At 42.4% G+C, this 19,352-nt stretch overlaps 2 protein-coding genes across 5 annotated transcripts; both read right to left on the bottom strand.

Annotated features, from left to right (window-relative positions):
• Positions 1 to 644: 644 nt before the first annotated feature.
• Positions 645 to 6,177, bottom strand: tlcd3bb (TLC domain containing 3Bb). Its single transcript, XM_084568314.1, has 7 exons — positions 5,377 to 6,177; positions 3,801 to 4,003; positions 3,430 to 3,513; positions 2,873 to 3,098; positions 2,078 to 2,173; positions 1,064 to 1,173; positions 645 to 934 (listed from the first exon to the last, which is right to left on the bottom strand). The coding sequence occupies exons 2-7, from the start codon at positions 3,923 to 3,925 to the stop codon at positions 667 to 669; spliced, it is 909 nt and encodes a 302-aa protein (XP_084424440.1). The 5' UTR covers positions 3,926 to 4,003; positions 5,377 to 6,177; the 3' UTR covers positions 645 to 666.
• A 3,326-nt stretch (positions 6,178 to 9,503) lies between these two features.
• mazb (MYC-associated zinc finger protein b (purine-binding transcription factor)) lies at positions 9,504 to 16,078 on the bottom strand. Of its 4 annotated transcripts, none has more exons than XM_084567823.1 (7): positions 15,937 to 16,078; positions 15,495 to 15,759; positions 13,985 to 14,415; positions 13,209 to 13,456; positions 13,053 to 13,116; positions 12,401 to 12,572; positions 9,504 to 11,550 (listed from the first exon to the last, which is right to left on the bottom strand). In XM_084567823.1, the coding sequence occupies exons 1-7, from the start codon at positions 15,967 to 15,969 to the stop codon at positions 11,219 to 11,221; spliced, it is 1,545 nt and encodes a 514-aa protein (XP_084423949.1). In that variant the 5' UTR covers positions 15,970 to 16,078; the 3' UTR covers positions 9,504 to 11,218. The 4 variants fall into 4 exon arrangements, with proteins under 4 accessions (XP_084423949.1, XP_084423951.1, XP_084423950.1 ...); XM_084567825.1 differs by having other exon boundaries at positions 14,309 to 14,415; XM_084567824.1 differs by having other exon boundaries at positions 15,609 to 15,759.
• Between the last annotated feature and the right edge of the window lie 3,274 nt (positions 16,079 to 19,352).

The raw sequence follows: 19,352 nt of genomic DNA, 5'->3' as shown, positions 1-19,352 counted from the left end.
AAATAAAAAGGTAAAGAAACTGCAAAGAATGGGGAAAAAGGGATAAGGCAGCAGAATACAGTCTTACGAGATTATCTCCCTTCTAAAGATGAGTCAGTCTGCAGGTTGGTTACATTTTGTTAGAGTGACAGTGACTACATAGAGGATACAGATAATAAACACTAACAAGTCAAAATACTGCTTAGCCGGGATTTTTTTCTTTTTTTGAAGGTCGTCTTCATTACTAAACTGAATCAGGCCTTCCATCTACAGCAAACATACTAACATACAATATAATACATTCCTATGTTCCTGCTCTTCCTATACCGTGAGGCAGAGCGGACTGAATTTGATCTACATGAGGGAAATAGCCACCTATGCTTGCTATACATCCAGGCAAATTCCTCTCAGGTCAGTGCATGTTCCTATCTGTCACAGTGCCTGATGACATCTTAAATACTGAGTGCGCTAACACTCCGTTTATTTCCTACAAACTAAGAAGCTGAAGTATTTGATGGCCAGGGACCAAATATTTAGCCGTTTACTGGCTACAAACACTCCAGCGCTCTTTGAGGCCACTGCCTTGACTTGTTTCAAGTCTTTTCCCTCATAGCTTTCCTTCCTTTACAGACTCATTGGTACATTCGCCTTCCTTCCCTCCCCGCCCTCCCCTCCACTCCACTCTTCTCAGTGAGTGGCCAGCTCGGGCTCTGTGGAGCGCGTGCTGTAGCCATTGGCAGGCTGGGGCAGTGCGTTGCCATCCGTCTGGCGATCCTTAGCGGCAGCCGTGGCTGCGCGTGGTCTTTGAGAGCGGGAGGTGCCCAAGAACAGTCGCAGGGCGCCCCTGCAAATGAGGGAGAACCAGTAGAGCTGGGGTGCCATGAGCAGGGCAGCACCGAGGTTACAGTGCCAGGGGACCGACAGGGGGACCATGTGGAAGGGAATGGACGCGTACCTGGAGGTATAAAGGACTTTAGGCACATGTTCTGAATGCTACTTCCATAATCCAAGACAGAGATCAAGTAGCAAGTTACTGACCCCAGACTGGCGAGACTGCAGAACAGAGATGGAAAGAAAGACATACCTTCCATAGACGTAGTAGAGGTAAGGGAAGAGTAGGACTCGACAGATGAAAAAAGTGATCAGCATAAGAGCCCCATTCACTTTGTGCAGGATAGTGTGTTGCTGTTTGTACTGAGAGCAGAAAAAAAACAGAGAAAGAGAGGCAGGCGGAACAGTTTGGTAAAAGCTGACGTTATACCGTTATTTCTAATATTGTTACATCCGTTAATACTATCAGCATGGACTGAACATGTGGCGAGCACAGTGTGACATGCTGCTGGTTGGATACTGGCTGATTTCTACAGGAGACAGGACATTGTGTCAGTGCAGCAGCCCTTTATTCCCCCCCGTTCTCATTTGTTTAAAGCTAAAGTTTTATCTTGAACCTGCTCCAGTGAGATAACACTGAGCATAAGCGCACATTTTCCTCTTGCTTATTCTACATCGCAATAAATGCTCTTTTATTTCAGGTTATTGTTTCCTTTTTTTCCATTCTATAAGAGGGGGAAGTCTGTGAGGCCACAGCTTTTGTTGTTTATCAAACGTCCACATGCGCTGTTGTCAGGGATGGGAGGGGCGGGGTGCAAAGAGATAGAGGGTAGAAGGACAAGCTGATATTGTATCCGCTGAATATCCCGTCTAAATACTAGGGGCTATATTCAGAGGCCAACAGCTGTGGGAGCCTCAGTGGGGGGACCGAGCATAAAGCAGTGGAGGGGCAACCTTCACCCGGACATTGTGTGTGCACATCCACACAAACCTATGACAAATACGGGGTGGGGGTGGGGGTGCAACTCCTACGGCATGTATTCAAGCAAACCGTGTTACCAATTAAAGACTGATGTTTCTGACAGTGCTGTTCAAGTAAGACACAGCTGACAGAAGCTGAGTGGCACCAACAAGCAGCATGCTGGGAAATATATTTTCCAACGAAATGAAAGGGAGAAAAAAACAAAAGTGCAGAAGAAATAAGCGTGACACATGCACATGCAACAGTGCGTCAAATTATTCCCTCGGGCTAAACCAAGACTCTTACCTGGATGAGTATTTTTCCTAAGCAGACAGATGGAGTGCTGAGCTCAGCCATGAACATTATACCCTGGAAATAATCTCCCCTTCCTTGTCGCCAGAACTAGAGAGAGAAAAGGAGGTTGAGAATTTGTCCAGATTGCAATTTTGTGACCTTCTGGACTTTTAGGCATATCTTCAACAAATACCCCTTTGACTCCATTAACTCTTGGGTTAACAGTGCACCGGGTACATTGAGGAATACGGTGTTGGCTTGCAACTTCTCCCAAAAAGAGGGTTAGTATAGAAATAAAGATTATTCAAAAATGAATGAAAGCTTTAATAAGTGCAGGTATAAACGATATTATACAACGCATCTAAATTACGATTACATACACGTCTATGACGCACTGCAACAGTTGACAAACTGGTCTAGGCATCAATCGACAGGAAATGAACTAGCACCTATTCTAAAAATCAGTCATCTCAGAATCATTTGCGTCAACAGAATATCTAGAAGATTAACAGAGTGTAAAGATGACCTTAGCTGCAGCTATTTTAGAAACATAATGTATTTCAAACACTACTTTCTAACACCACTTAGTGCACCTTCACACTGAATACATTAAGCCATCTATTGTTGTAGTTTGTTTTACTTTGAAAAGAAGAAGCAAAAACTGGCACAATTTCCCTTTATCCACAATGTCCTTTTAGAAATGACAAAGACATCAAAGTGCGGGTAATTGCAAATAGACGATTCAGTGTTGTTCATTTCCAGCCTCAATAAAATCTCAGCTCAGAAAGAGCAGTGTGTGACAGTTACCACAGAGACGGGGAAGCAGACGGTGACCATGACAACATGGTGCAGCACCATGAGGAACTCGCGACGCAAGTAGCTGGTCAGTGCCGAGCGCATGTGCTGGGGTGCCGCCGAGGCCTCCTCGTGCCCTTTGACCCGGAGCTTGTACCAGTAGCACATGAACATTGCGTAGATGTCATACACGAAGTAGGGAACAGCGAACATGATGTAAGTGCTAGTGAGCCAGTGCCTGCGTGAAAAGGAAGAAAAGCCGGCTTTAAAAACAAAAGAGGGAATCAGCGTTTTATTAAACAGTGTGAGAAGTGTAATTAACAGCCAGAACATAACTTCTCCAATTCTGTTTGCCAGTTGTAGCTAAAACACAATTTGCCATACGTAATCTATAAAAACAAAGAACATCTTGTCCCCTCTGCAATCCAAAAAAAAAATGCTTTGGGTAGCTTTAGGAAGATTCTAAAATGTGGACATGACAAATCATGACTAAATTGTTACAGACATTGAACTACAGGACAGGCAGGATTATTACACTGTATATTACAGTGATGCATTTCTTGACTTACTGGTCCTCGAGGACATCTTTACAAGATGAAGAAATTATGTAGCCAGCTGAAGAAGCCATGACTGCCTGAACTGAGGACACCAACCTGAGATCAGAGAATGACAAATACACAGTAAACAATATATTTCTAGTCAGCCAGTGTGGTGAAAGCTTTTGTACCGTCTTAACACATGGCAAGAAAATAGTTTTCTTCTCATTTTATGTAGAACTAGTACTGCTGAAAGTACTAGGTAAGATGATATAACTGACATAACAACAACCTACTAATCAAGACTTCTTAATGACAATTTTAGTTCAAGACAGTTTAAATAAAAAGTGAGAATGCTGAGTATCAAGACCATAATGAAAGTAAAACATGTCAGCAGATCTAACCTGGCTGATACAATGACTGCATCTCCTTCGCTCCATCTCAGCGCTGGGATGGATTTCAAGCATTGTTTGGACAGCAGGAAAAGGCCAGGAAAGAACACAGACCCAGCAGCTAGGATGGTCAGCATGGTCCCTGATGATCTGTGCGAGAGGCAAAAAGTTCAGCAGGCAATCTGGTCCTCGAGATCCGTCGCTCTCTCTCCCCTCTGTCAAAGAAAAATAAACACACACAGAACATCAAAAGTTCATATTGATCTAATGGCAACTCCCTCTGCATGTATTTGGCTGCTCTTGCTAAGATAACAAACAAAGCACACTATCAAAGTCCAACACATGTGGCAGCATATTATTCTAGCTTCACAGAACAGCTGCAGAGAGGCGAGACGTGGGGGGAAAACAGGCTTATATTAAAGGTGAAAGAGGTCAGTGCTTTGGACTGAAAGCAGAGAAACTATACAGCTGCTGAGTACAGTGTCAGATTATCAGATACAATGCCCCTTTGTGCACCACGCTACCCTGTCCATCTGATGACATTGTAAGCGTCATTCACTTTCCCATTTATTCCTAGGGCAACCATGTGGCACTACCATGCGGTTTTGCACTTTGCTTACTTACACTGGACTAGCTGACTCATTAAAAAGTTGAAGTCCATTAGCAGAATACGCATTGCGCTATTTTAAAATCCCGAACGTCGAAAAATATTGACACTGCATGGTGCAGCTGGTGCTTAATATTTCCTGGCAACAACCGTTAGCCGATGTCACCTGTCTGGGGTGGACTGGTTAAGCTTTTGTGGGTAGCTAACCCAAAGAAGCAAATTGAGAACAGTTGTGGTTTGACATATAAATAACCCACTCTTAAACGTTACTGGAGCTACTCAAGCCGACAATTTTAACGTTATCTTAAGCAAACCTGGGGGAAATCAAGTAATAAAGAATCAGACGGCACACATCAAATTCAATTTCACTTGGTCCTGAACTACCGCTATATTTAGCCATATAGAACGCTTTGCATCAATTTCACGAGCTAGTTAAGCTAACAAAGCTACACGTAAGTTAAACTTAACTACTGTGATTTTGTTGGCAGTGTGTTGTAAAAAAAAAAAAAAAAAAACTGGGTCAGCCAATATACATGTCTGTAGCTTCAGTGAGTAAATATAGCTAACGGTGAATGCCATTCCTCGTCTTGGTAGGCATGACCAACCGTCTGCGCTGTTGAATGCTAACAATGACGCTAGCGGCGTTAGCTAGCCTTAGCATCTCCCCTAATGTAGCAACAGCAGTTAAGTCACCGCTGCTTTAGTTAGCGACCGTTTCGTTTGGACCAAATTCAACTACCAACAGTTAGCAAGATTATGACACCTAAAAATGAGAGCTAACAACTGGATGTGACACTGCCCGTGTTTCGTTGCTTATTCGCGAAGACGACAAGATGACGTTTAACTATTTTGTTAGCTTGGTATTTGTTTGTAGCACTTAGCGTTAGCCTCTAAGCTAGCCGACCTATTGAACGTTAACCGTGGCTAACGGATCGGAGTTTGCACATGTTGAGAATAGATGGGAAACAACAAAACGCTTACACGGCCACTCTGCGGAGTCCAGTCAGCGGCCAGTTGAAAGTCGTGTCCTGCAGCAAGCGTTTAACGTTAGAGATATCCCAGGGGTCTCCGCCTCGATGATCCGCATGTTTATGTGGCCACTTCAATGTCTGAAGTGTAGCAGCAGCGGGCTAACGCTAGCTTGCAGCAACTTGGATCAAAATCTTTGCGAGGGCAGCTCACCGAGAGCATCGGCGACAAGCTTGCGTTGTCGCCAGCGTAGGGCAAAGTGGTGTTGTCTAATTAAAACACGTTAAGCCGTCGAAAAGACACGGACCGGTTCCAGGTGTCAAGGTAACGCTAGCTGGTCCAGCCGCTATGTCATCTCATCTGTCTCGCAACAGCACGCCAGTGATGCCGCTGCCTCAGCCTCCCAGATGCAACGTTGACTCAATACTGTGGACTGCTGCGCCAGCTAGTTCCTACAGGTCCAGACAGCAGCCAGTGTCATGACGAGAAATGTGCACCACTCACAGCACAGCATTTAAATGTGATTTTGAGAAACTTGTTTTATATGCTGGAAAACGTGGAATTAATCCCACATGAGGAGGCCATCTATCCCCCGTTGTTCCATAGTGATTACATGCTCATTAAAGAACCCTTCATATTTAATTCATTCATTTACTGTAAGCACTTGAAAAGATTTAACAGACAGATGGATGCAAAGTCATTACGCCATCTGTGTCAGTAAAGGCTAAGAGAAATCATTGACCTTTGAACTGCAAAATAAATGAATCAATCGTCAGTCCTTAACTAAATACTATCAGATATGCTTGGTCTGTCATACCGTGGTCCTAGCAGTTTGCAGCCTTTGCACCCTTGATATGGAGTCTTGCAGATTAGAGGACAATCAATGGCGCTTTGTTCAAGCTGTGTGAAGACAGCCCAGCTCTGTCCTTTTAGTGGCTTGCACATATGGAAAAATCTGGAACATCAGTCAGTGGAATATCTCCTGGTTAACTGCAGTACACGCACATGCAGACACATGCAAAGCTGTGATGGAAAAATACAAAAGGTGACATACACTCAAATTAGTTTTATAATTAGATATATGACCTTTCAGCTAAATACAATTATATGGACATTTTTACAACCTGGCAACCCCCAAAATTGTTTGTGTTCATTTTTTTTATTTATTAATGATTAATAAAGTTGCATAATATAGGCATATATAAATGTTCCTTATCAGATTTAACAAGATGTGGTAGCCTACTTAATAAGAAATATTTTAAAACTGTAAAACAGTTCATGACTAGCAAGGAACGCTTGAAAATTTCTATTAAAAGTTTTTACAGTGTAGCGTTGTGTAGTTGAACCACAATTAAACAAGACCAATTTAATTATGTGCACCGTTACAGTTATAGTCACCGGACATGCGGCTCTGATGCTGGAATAGGAGCAGCCTTGTCTTGAGTGTGAAACTGAATCAAACGTTGCCATAAATTACAACTTCTACAAGTGTAGCAAAGGAAGTTTAGTTAGTGTGTTCCTGCATGTCAGCACAGAACAATCAAACGGAGACACTCTGTGTTGTTATTGACGCTATATAAATAAAATTGAATTGAACTGAACAATATGTGAAGTACATGTCTGAACTTGTTGTTTTCTACTTTGCTATATTGTGATACTGATAACACAATCGGAGCAAAATAAGTGGAGTAGATTGGAGCAGACTGGAGAAAGAAGAAACAGAGAGAGAGTTGTGCCCTTGATCAAACATGTGTCATGTGTTTCTGCAGGATTCCTCTGCTGTGTATTTAGGCTGCATGATGATGAGTTCTGTTGTGGCTGTGGGGGAATGATTATTGATCACTGTTGATGTGTGGAAGGAGAAATAGTGTTCATGGTCGTGACTGCACAGCGCATCACACTTTAAGAAATGACACGGGTACTCACTGAATTTACTCACTCATTTACACTGTCTAATATGACTTTCTGCTGTTCACAGTTAGGAAATGATCACGTTATTGTGCGTCTCTGTGACTAGTTCATATTTAATAGACCTTAATAGATGTTTTTAGTTAAAAGTTTGCTTTTTGCCTGTTTATCAATACATATTCAAGTTATAGTTATGTAATAAACATGGACTTAAAGATTCAAGAATCAAAGAGTTTACTGTCATGTGCACAGTGTAGAAACATGTTTTCCTGTGTACAATGAAATTCTTCTTTTGCCGTCCGCCCAAATGCCAGTATTAAAAAAAATTGTAGAAATACAAAATAAGATACATACAATACAAAATAACTAGTGTAAATATCAATGTACAAATGAGAATGTAAACAACGAAGCTGAAAAGTGAACAGTGCATTATATGGCATTAAGTAGTCCATGTTTTTAGTCCATGACTCTAGCCTCCTGTCAACTGTTTATGAGTCTGATGGCAGTGGGGAAGAAGGACTCCTTCAGTCTCGAGGTCCTACATTTCACACTGCTGTACCTCCGTTGAACGGTCCGTGTTGGGGGTGGGTGGGGTCCTTAGTGTTGGAGGCAGCTCTCCTGCGGACTCTGTGCTTGTGGATGCTCTGCAGAGAGGGGAGTGGAGTCCTGGTGATCCTCTCAGCAGTCTTTACCGCTCTCTGCAGGCATCTTTAGTCCACAAAAGTGCAAAGTATCTGCTTCAAATTGAAGGTACTCACATCCAAACTGGAGGAAAGGTGTTGGCATTACAACTCCTGGACATTACCAATAAACAGATTTCCTCCTTTTAGATGCTTTGCCGGGCCTTCACTGTGACTGTCTTCAATTGTTTGTTCATTGGTCGTCATCTGGCTATGGAATAGATTGGAATTTTGAGTCCCCTGTCCCATCATTTTTAGTCCCTGAAAATAGTGGGCTGTGGATAAAAATAGTTGTAATTCCTAAATCCTTTATCCAATTTGGTTCTGAATACCCTCAGGTAAAGCTGAGAGTACTCACTCTAATCTTGTATTCATTATGTAACTACAACTCGAAAATGTTTTGACTAAATCTCAGTCAACCCAAACATGTATGGACCTAACTGCATGCAAATGATCAGATGAAGCTGAAGCTTTTTTTTTCCCATTCTCACAGTCTTTGTACATGCCACATTTTTAAATCAGTACGTAGAACACGGTTTTTATTTTTTTGTAGTTAAAGAACTGGAGTGGCCACATACTTATAGGCTGAAATAAAAAAACATCAATAAGGCTGACAACCCAGGGACAAATGAACAGACATGCCAGACACACGTAACAAAGCCACTTGATTTTAATATTGTCATTAATCTGATTGGGAAGTCAGCTTCATGTTACTTGGCACAGGTGGTGTTCAACTGTCAGATAGGTCTGAAACACCATTTTCTACTGTAGGTATCTGGGTATTAAATTTAAGGTTACAGGTGAGTATGGGGTCGCTGACAGACCTGAGTCATGTGAGTTTCAGGTACCACCTAATGATGTTCCTAATAAAAACTAAAAATCTCCACTGGCGATTTAGAAATGAAAAGGCTGTTTGGATGAGTGGTGAAACGTCATCAAGAAAACTAAATACGCCCAGTTGCACTTGTCTAAGCCATGTTGTGTCACAGTTAAGGTGGATGAATGACTGTGTAATGTATATCTGGTTCGCAGAGTCACTTGCAACTCAACCATGTGGCTGGACAAATACTACATCCAGGATGAACGACTGCCTGGGAACCCATCTTTGGTTTAAATTGTCATTCTATCACGTTCATGTTTTCCCTTTGTCCGTGCATGTTGCAGTCTGGGTCATGTTTTCTGTAGTTCTTTAATCACCTCTGTTGGCGTAGGGGAAAAGATCAGCACACAAAGCAAAGCCTGTTTACTCTTTTTACTTTAAATTGTCCAAATTACAAAATAATAACATGATCTCTACTTCATCTACAAAATAACATAATATTTATGACTGTAGTAAGCATCATTGATTTTTTTTTTTTGCTCTAACAACCTTTTAGACATGCATACTGTTGAGAAATATAAAAATATAAATATAAATACATCCCATTAATATTCTTAATGAATCCATGACTAAGATTTGAAATATTTTATCGTAAAAGAATTAAAATGCAGTTGAGTACGATAAGGCATTAAGATGTATCACAAGAGCTGTACAGAATCCTAGAGTAGAGGTATTATTATTATTTTTTTTTTCTTAGTGTAATGGAGAAAAGCTAAAATTAAATGGTAATAAATCACTAATTTTCTCAACAGGAAGAACACATTTTTTTTTTTTAAAGAAAGAAAAGGAAGAAAGAAACAACTACAAATTCCAAGGTAACATATCAACACAAAACTGAAAAGAGCACTCCAGTACAAAACCAGGATTTGTTTACAGCATACCGAGTGGCGTCGTCGACCTCCCGTTGTACTTCTTTGCCTGACTTATGACGTTATAAGCCCTTTCGACTCCACAAATCACTCACAATAGAACTCAAATCAATCAAACAATCCAATGAACAAGTGAGCATTCTTCACATGATTAATGCAGAATGGTAATGACTTGCGCTCAAAAACATTATGTGCTATACAGAGAGTTCAATGACTAAATCTAATGCATAAGTTTCACTCAATGGACTGGTACATATAGAGAAAAACAAAGGACTATGGCAATGACGGTTACAATCAAATGAATGGCCAATGATGTTGAAAATATCCGAATAAAATCAACACTTTTATAAATATCATTGTTTACAGCCAACTAACTTAGTGGAACTGCTAAAAGTTTCTTTTGCCATGACAGCTCCATAACAATAAGCATGACTGAGCTAGCTTGTTTCCATGCAAAAGGTAGACCTCAGGTGCAAGAATCGCCATGTCAGAAGCTCTAGTGTTGATTAGCTGTTGTTTCTTTTTTTTTATTTATTAAAAAAAAAAAAAAAAAAAAGAGAGAAAAGAAAAAAAAAAGGCCAGACCCAGAGAGGAAGACTCAGAGCAAGAAAAATCCAAGAAATCTCCAACCCCATTTTGATCCTTACTGAATCCAATGATAACGATTTAAGGTGCTTGACGCTCCTGAACGCAACTCTCCTCTTATCTCGGTACCTTTAGGAAACGAATGAACAAGTACATCCTACAATTCCACGCCGACCACAGCATGTGTGGTCTTCTGTCTTCATCTCTAGACATCCCACAATTAGATAGACTTAAAAAACTAGCATCACGGCTTCAAATCAAATCCTAACTTTGTGATCAAACGAGCTAACATGCGAGAGGAGCCCAGACTTACGCACACCCAAACACACATCTTCCCTTCTATGTTTTTTTTTTTTTTTTTTTTTTCCCGATAGTTATTCTTTCCCTGCTACTTCTTAACGCAAGCCATTTGGATTCTTAGTAAGTGAGCTGCAAAATGGAGGTAAGATCAGAGCTGGTGTGAGATATACAGTACTTGGTGCACTTGCAGAGAGCAGCCGATGCCAGGGTTGAGGGGAGGGACAGGGCAGAGAGAGAGAGAGAGAGAGAGAGGATAGAGTAATACAGTAGATGCTCACAATACCACAGTTTCACTGGAGTCTTAAATGCACGAGAGCATTCCGGGATATTTGGACAACACATCCATTTTTGTCGTTAGTGTCAGTGGACCTGCTGAAGTCACAAAGTCCTTCTTGTCATGACTTCAGTCCTCTCTTAATAAACTTTTTCTCCGGTGCTCCAGCTCTGCAGCCCGGAGGTGATTCTCCGTTTGAGCGTTGGCTGGTCTTAACCTCCCCCACCCTTCATCCTAACCTTACCAACAGTATAAGTGACAAAACTGAAACTGGGTCAGCATCTACGAGTAACTCCAACCTTCTCTAACCTTGCCCTCTGCTAAGGGACTGAGGTTATTGCTGCCGAGCTCCCTACTGCTAACTGTGGGACTGTGGAGCCGCAATGCTAGAGCAGTCTGTGACGAGCAGGTTACTAGTGACATAGACAGTCGGTGGTGTCACCATGTTGGTAAGGGAGATCGAGCTGCTGGCGGCCACGTTGGAGGTGATGGGGCTCGGGGCACCCTGGTTGTTGCCGTGGGTGCCCATGTGGCCCTGGAGCTGGGTGGGCGTCTTGCAGTGGACGCCGCACAAGTGGCAGACGAGCACGCCGCCTGAGGTGGTGCCGCCGAAGCCCCCGGGGCTGTCCTTCCACTCCTGGCCGTGGTGCTTCTGGGCGTGGACTCGAAGGTACGTCAGTGTGGTGAAGCCTGCGGGGCGAGAGGAGAGCCAGGAGTTAGTTTAGCAGCCCTCAAAGTACATTTAAAACAATGCAGTTAACCGAGAAAGCCTCAGCGTTATCAAGTGAAGTCTGATGTTAGGTGAACAACAGTCCAAATGTGACTCAAGTGTTTTAAAAGGCAACTAATAAGTTAGAAATCCATGGCCTGAAGAAGGAAGACAATAAAATCTATAAATATGGATGTAATGGATCAGCACCTCATGTCAATAGTCTGATATTTTGGGAAGTACTCTTTAAACAATTCTTGGTTTAGCTTCTCATTAAGTCAGGAATCTGGCCTGGCTCAATTTAAAGTTAACACAGTCCCCATACCAGGCACTTATCACTGCTGATGCTTTATTTTTCTGTTTTATTTTATTTCTTTGTACATAGGTGTCAAATTAAATGCATTCATGTTTGACACAATTGCAATTTCCTTGCAAGTACACAAGGAAAATAAAGTTCTTGGATCCTGAATGTCTGTAAAGCTCCCCAATTACCACGTTACACCTCACTGTGTCAGTCCATTTCTCAGAAACCTTCTCCAGACCCATTATCACTGTGGGGTTTTACAGGTAACCTGCTGCTACTGCACTCAATCGAGAAACAGTTACAACGCTACATAGACTAACAGCCTTTACTGCACAGTGCAAGAGAGAGAGAGAGAGGCATGAAGAAACTAAAAGCAGCGGCAAAGCAGCTACCAGCTGAACTCAGGCTGAGGACACTGTGGGTCATAGTTGCCGCCTTAAGCTGCTGTACGCGAGATCCAACGTCTTTAGTCCTGATTCCAGTTTTATGTACAGTCTGCATCTGTATTTATCAGCGGCGGCACTTACTGCGGTTACAGAGATGGCAGGCGTGGTGCTGCGACTGGTTGTGCACCCTCATGTGGTCTGTGATGTAAGCGGCGGACAGGAGCTTCCCGCAGATGTGGCAGGGCACCTTCTCCTCGTGGCGAATCATATGCGCACGCAAGCGATCCTTCGTAGCAAAGCTGGACTCACAAGTCTGGGGGAAAAAAAGATGGGGAAAAAATGCAGGATTATAGAGAAACGGCATAACGGCAAAAATAAATATAGAGAACTGTGTGTCAACTCGTCTTTAAGACCCAATATATGACAGTCGATGTTGCGCTGCTCTTTGTGGAAAAACACGACATATGTTTTTATGAAACGTGCAGTATGTGATGAAGCATGTTCGCGCTGCTCGTGCAAATACCCAGCCCTGAGATGCTGCATGTAAACATAACAATTACAGTGCAAATACAACGAGCCACCAGCTGCACGCTCTCTGCCTCAAACAGATATGTACTTAAAGATCAATTTCCATGGTGATGTTCTCAGCGTTCATTTACCCATGTCAGCAGATATCAGTGCGAGGCAGCTGAAGATACCGACTGTACAACCCATTAACCTTGAATTATCGGGAACACCGTGAATGTGGCTGCAATAATAAGCGAGGCAATGAAACAATGTAAACATGACGTACGGGGCATTTGAAGGGTCGCTCCGAGGAGTGCACCTGTCTGACGTGGCTGTTGAGATGGTCCGGCCTTTAAGGAAAGAGAAACACGGTGGCGTATTAGCACAGGAGACGCTTCACTTCTGAGCTGAAGGTCTGGGAGCGCTTCCTCCGCAGTCTCACCTGGAGAAAGCCTTGCCGCAGTGGGGGCAGATGTAGGGTTTTTCCACGCCGCCCTGGTGGGAGCGCACATGGTGGCTCATGCGGTCCTTCCTCTTGAAGCGCTGCTGGCAGATGGGACAGGAGAAAGGCTTCTCGTCTGAGTGGGACAGGCGGTGGCGGTTGAGGTGGTAAACGTCCCGGAAGGCCTTCCCGCAAGTCTCGCAGGCGTGGTTTTTCCTCACGGGGTTGGGGTTGGGGTTTGTGGGCCGCTGAGACAAGCAGATAAACACACTACAGAGTTCAGATGTGAAGTATTTTCAGTGCAGAATAACACAAAAGGAAACACATTCAACTATGTTAACATCCTTTTTTTGGATTTTTTTTTTTTTTTTTTTATAAAACATGCAAACTCACAGATATTTTGCCAATTAACTGATGTTAGATGAAATACTTTCCACTACAGACTTCATCTGCTTTCACACTGTTTGTGTAACAGAGAACATGCAGGGGAGCACGGGGGGCTTCTAGCACAGTGTTTCTCAAACTGGGGACCAGTGCCAAACACCGGGATGGAATTTACCGGCCCCTGAACCGATTACTGTTCACGGACGTCTTATAAAATTTAACACACAGGAGATTTTTCAGTCTGATGTGAAGCAGCTGTCACGCAGCAGCTGATTTCAAGTCCCAGAGTAAGAGAAGATGGCTTAACCATCCCTGTGGCCAGGCAGCTTAAGAAACAACATGCTTGAAGGTTTGGGGTTGACGACAGCCATCTCCACAAGGCCCTGACCCACCTGTACTGTCGCCCCTGTGGCCATGACGACAGCAGCAGGAGGCGGAGCATGAGGGTTAACACTAGCCATCATGTTTGGCATGGCAACCCCTTCACCATCCTGACCACCCAGGAGGGGCTGCTGGGCGCCCGTCAGCAGGCCGGGAGGGGCGAGAGGGGGAGGCGCGGAGAGGTGCAGCAGAGAGAGGGGAACAGTGGGCCTCTCCACCCTCCCTCCGGCCCCCACCGCCATCGCCGACGGGGCCGCCGCCGCCACCACCACCTGGCCGGTGGCTCCCTCCTTTGCTCCCTCCGCCTGCTCTCTGGCCCTGTCCTTCATGCGTACCCCAGTGTGGACCGACTGGTGCCGCCGCAGGTTGTAGTTGTTCTTGAACTGCTTGTTGCAGATGGCACAGATGTGCTGCACGCGGGTCGGCCGAGACACTGGCTTCACTGCACCCAGCGAGACAGGAAGGAAGGAAGGAAGGAAGGAAGGAAGGAAGGAAGGAAGAAAGAGAGAAAGAAAGTGGTTAGTTTCAAAGATGAGGCAGCTACTGCAACTACTGTTTAGTCACGCATTTAAACAGTAATGCAGAACCAAACAGAGAAATAACTAGGGTGGACTGATAGGGCTTCAGGACTACTGATGAATGACATGTCATTTATCAAAGAACGAATGCAAAATGCAATTTTCCCTACGTACTTAATGACTTAGCAACATTAGATCAACATATTCATTTATAATCAGAGATGATCATTGTGCAGGGCTGCTCCTGTAGCGGTTACTTTAACCAATTATTCTGAAGATGATGATCTCACGGTTGAAAGAATTTGAGAAAACAGTGAAAAGTGGCGTCTTCAAGACATCCATTTCGCTTTCACATTATGAAAGAAATAGAAACCAGCAAGTGTTCTGATACATCTGATAGACTGGAGGCAGTGCAAAGGGAATCCATCAGTCAGTTCATTTAGTCATTCAACTGACTGGTGAATTAATTATCAAACGACTTCAGCTCTAATTGCAGCGGCACTTAGCATCAGGGCTTAATCGAGTCTGATTGAAAACTAAAATTTGATCGGACGTCAGCACTTGCAGAAATAGCACGAAACCGATTATTGCATCGTTTTGTCGGGCGGCGAAGTAAAAACGGGTGGTATGAGATTTAACGTGGCTCGATAACGTGAGGTGATAACTACCTTTAGTGGTCAGTTAAACCTCGAGATCAACATGTTCTTTGCCTATTGATGAAATCCATGACAAACTGGATTTGTTTTTGTTTTGTTTGACTTGATTCAAATTTTGGATCCGGATCCGTCTTTTTGAGCATCAAATATTTGAATACTGCTGTGAGGAATTTGAAAAACAAAAAAAACAAAACAGACCACAAAATAAAACAGATTCATTTTAAAGTAGAATCGTTCCATGCTATAAATACGTTTGGATTCATTTACAATAAACATTTTAAACTAGGAATGCACTAGAATGCAAGGTTCACATATTTGTTTTTGACATTTCTTAGCTCCAGTGTCACCTGTCTCCTGTCTCCAATGAGATTTCACCACCTGACTGACATCGGTGCATGAACGGTAATATTCACTCTGCTTTTCCTGAACACTCCACAGGTGTGCGGTGCAGTGTCCCTCACCAGGAAGGGGTTCCTCACTGAGAGCAGTAGTGTCCACAGTTGAAGGAGGCTGTGCTATGTGCTCCGGGGGTGGGGTCTGGGGAGAACTCGTATGCACTTGCATGAGCTCTGATTGGAGGCTCCCCTCCACTTGGTTTTGGGTGGGAGTACTCTGAAGAAGCAAGAAGAAGGCCATCACCAAATGTAAACACAAGTCACAGCATTATCATGTTGAGGTTGACACACAAGACGCGGGGCCACACACTGAAAGACGTGGAGAGAGAGAGAGAGAGAGAGAAAAAGAGAGGGAGAGGGAGCAGAGAAGCAGAGGGCAGAGAGGCGAGCCTACCTGGAAGAGAAAATTGCTCCAGGCAGCATCCATTTTGCGCCACAGCGATGGAGATTACACAGTCAGCTCCTGATTGAGATCGAGCAGAGCAGCCTTTGCATGGTTTTTGATCGACCCGCGGACGATCGAGGCGCACACCAGCCCGCCTGTCCCGCGGCTGAAGCGACGGGCTCCCGGATTCCTCTCGACAAAACGTGAACAAAGTCGTCTGCAAAAATATGTTTTTCTCATTGAGGTAGCCTGGTGCTGTCAATTAAAATGCACGCAGCTGTTGACTAATGCAGGCTGCAGTACACAGGCAGTGGTGGAGCAGGCCAGGTCCAACAGCGGCCCGCTTCTGTCTCACTTTGGTTTCCAACTTTAATTTGATTTAACACTAATCTTACTCAAACGCAGCATCACGCAACAATAACTACTTAAAAAAAAAAATTCAAAACCAAAAAAAAATAAAAAAAAAACCCGCGTCTCACACTATTACACTTTAGCAATAAACAACCCTACGTGATATTAATGCATTTTGTTACGCAAGAGAAGGAATATGGGTTCTAACATATCTGGCAGCAGAGCAGGTCATGCTTTGTTTTTAATTTATGAATCTATTTTTCCGATTTCCCCCATTAGGCCAATCGGGTGTTTGTCGAAGCCTCGCTGTTGGATTCAAGCTCTGACCCCGGCGAGCGGCGCTCTCGCCGGGCCGCAGCCTATCGCTCCACCTCGGCCGTTCAGCTGCGAGGATGTCATCTTTCTTTTTTTATCGCCCGCTCTCCCTCCTCCCTCCCTGTCTCTTTCTTCCTTTTCTTTTTTAATTCCTCTTTCTTCTCCCCCTCCTCTCCTTTTCTCGCACCGCTATGTCCCACTTGCTCTTAAAGGGATAGGGTTTCCTCCTCGGACACCCCCCTCTCATTTCCGTCTCTCGGCGGAGTACGTCCTCTCCCCTTCCTTCCTGGTTTTTTCGGCCGACACAAAATGCTCTCCGGTGCTTTTTTTTTTTTTTCTCCCCCCCTCTTCTTCTTCTTCTCTGTCTCGCTTTCCTCAAGCAGAACAAATCTGCGCCGCAGAAAAACAGCCGGAATGACTTTTCATTAGCGGAGAGACGGCAGACGCATCTTAAAGGGAGGTGGCCTCCAGCCTGAAGTAATGATGTCAGAGCCACGAGCGCTACAGGACGAATAGCTGCTCAGGAAAGACACACAATAGATGAGAAGAAAAACAGCCCGGAAAAGACTAGAAAACAGAGTTACTGTTAAGATTTACACGCTCTGAAATGTAACAATCTAAATATTTTATTTTTTTATTTTTTTATTTTAATTAAATTTTTTATTTTTTTGCAAATTAAATTAAATGTTTTTTGTCTGATAATAGGAAAAGATGAGATACTTTAATGTGTAAGCATTTAATTTTGTGTTACATTTTGATCTGATTAACCAAGAAAATAACAGGAAACATTAACAATATAAGTGAGTTTAAACAAAAATTGACGTTTACTGCTCCGCAAATGTGAAAATTTTAATGATTATTAACAAAATGAGACACTTTTATATGAAAACATGTGTTTTCTTTTACATTTTGATATGATGAACCAAGAAAAAAATAGGAAAGATTAAGAATATAAGTCATTTTAAGGGAAAAATTGTCGTTTGCAGCTTCTGTGCTGTAAAAATGTGTTCATCATTGGAAATTAAATGTGTTGTTCTCTTTTTTTTTTTACTGTTAATTGGACACTAGTATGTCCGTACGATACTTTAAAAGCAAAAAAACAAAAAAATCAAAAAACAAAATAGTTTGTGTAATGTGAAAATTAGATGCTTATTGCAAATTAAACGGGTGTTTTGAGACACTTCAGTATATAAACATGTATTTTATTTTATTTTTTTTACCTAGAAAATAATAGGACAGATTAATAACATAAGTCAGTTTAAAGCAAAAAATTGTTGTTCACAGCTTCTCCAATGTGAAAATGAAATGATTACTGGAAATTGAATGTGATTTTTGATCGTTAATTGGACAAGATAACACATTTTAATATGTCAACATGTATTTTTTTCTGACCAGAACCAAGAAAAATAACATGGATGATGGAAAAAATATGTTTCGAGCTTCTCAAAAGTGAAAATTAGATGATTATTGGAAATTATATTTTATGATTGTGTCAACATGTATTTTTTTTTAAAACATTTGACCTGATTAACCAAGAAAATATTAGGAAAGATTAATAATATAAGTCAGTTCAAAGCAAAAAATATAGTTTACAGCATATAAAATGTAAAAATGAGATGATTATTGGAAATTAGATGTGTTTTTGGACTGTTAATTGGACAAGATAAGACACTTTAACGTGTCAGTATTTCTTTCATCTTGATAATTAACTGATCAACATAAAAAGTAGAGAGGAACACTGACGATTTGCATCATGTTTGACCAAAAATCTTGTGTTTGTTCTGTTTCCAGCTTCTCAAAGGTGAGAACATATTTATTATGTTTAAAAAGGCCACAGTTGACCTAATTAGATGTCTTATTCAAATTAATAGCATAGAAAGTCAGTAAATATGGCACCCTTTTAAAAGCTGATATTGGCATTTACGATCAGGCATAACATTATGACCTAATATTGTGTAGGTCTCCCTTGTGCCTCCAAAACAGTTGTGACTCATCAGAGAATGGACATGGGCCTTCTGAGGGTGTCCTGTGGTGTCTGGCAACAGAATGTTGTTAGTGGGGGCCTTTGGGTCCTATGGGTTGAGGGGAGGGGCCTCTGTGGATCATCTCACAGATACTTGATCAGTTTGGGATCTAGTGAATTTGGAGGCCAGGTCAACACCTTGTGCTGTTCTTCATGTTTTTTTGAGTTGTTCCTAAAGGGTTTGTGTGTGTGTCTGTGTCAGGCTGCATCCTGCTGGGGATGGCTGCTGCCATCAAGGAGTGTCATTGCTATGGGGTGGGGGTGCCTGGTCTGGTCTAGGTGGGTGCTACATGTCTAAGTAACATCCACATGAATGCCAGGTCTAAAAGTTTCCCAGCAGAACATTGAATTGTCACAAGATGGTCAATGTTATGTACTTCTATAAGTGGTTATAATGTTGTGGCTGATTGGTGTATATTAAAACATGATATAAATGATATATTTTTTAACTAATTAGCTGCAGATTATCTGTTTTATCATTAGAATAAAGATAACAATGAAGTGTGAGTAAAGCACACCAAACCAAGACGAGTTAATGTGTTAATATCAATTTATTATCTTTTTTAAATCACTTTTTTAAAACACCCCATTTCTTTTCCAATACACGTGTGAACACCCCTCTTACCCCCCCATCTCAAGCTTCCAGTTGCTTGATTTGAATATTTAATAAGAATTTCAACCCACCTCCCTCCCCACCAAAACAAGATTAAAAAAAACAAACAAAAAAACCTGCAAA

The sequence above is a fragment of the Chelon labrosus genome (assembly GCF_963514085.1).
Source record: "Chelon labrosus genome assembly, chromosome: 19".
Classification (NCBI taxonomy): domain Eukaryota; kingdom Metazoa; phylum Chordata; class Actinopteri; order Mugiliformes; family Mugilidae; genus Chelon; species Chelon labrosus.
The sequence above is the reverse complement of the archived record's forward strand: the minus strand, read 5'-3'. Positions and strand labels throughout refer to the sequence as shown.

Bases quoted from the DNA above. Each gene is read 5' to 3' on its own strand.
- tlcd3bb (XM_084568314.1), bottom strand. From the start codon at position 3,925: ATGCTGACCATCCTAGCTGCTGGGTCTGTGTTCTTTCCTGGCCTTTTC. The intron at 2,174-2,872 runs GTAACTGTCACA...TTCTCTCTCTAG, and splicing joins TCTGCTTCCCCGTCTCTGTG to TTCTGGCGACAAGGAAGGGG. The intron at 1,174-2,077 runs GTAAGAGTCTTG...TTCTGCTCTCAG, and splicing joins TAGGAAAAATACTCATCCAG to TACAAACAGCAACACACTAT.
- mazb (XM_084567823.1), bottom strand. From the start codon at position 15,969: ATGGATGCTGCCTGGAGCAATTTTCTCTTCCAG. The intron at 14,416-15,494 runs GTGACACTGGAG...CGCTGGGTGCAG, and splicing joins TCATTGGAGACAGGAGACAG to TGAAGCCAGTGTCTCGGCCG. The intron at 13,117-13,208 runs GTGAGACTGCGG...CTTTCCTTAAAG, and splicing joins TGCGGCAAGGCTTTCTCCAG to GCCGGACCATCTCAACAGCC.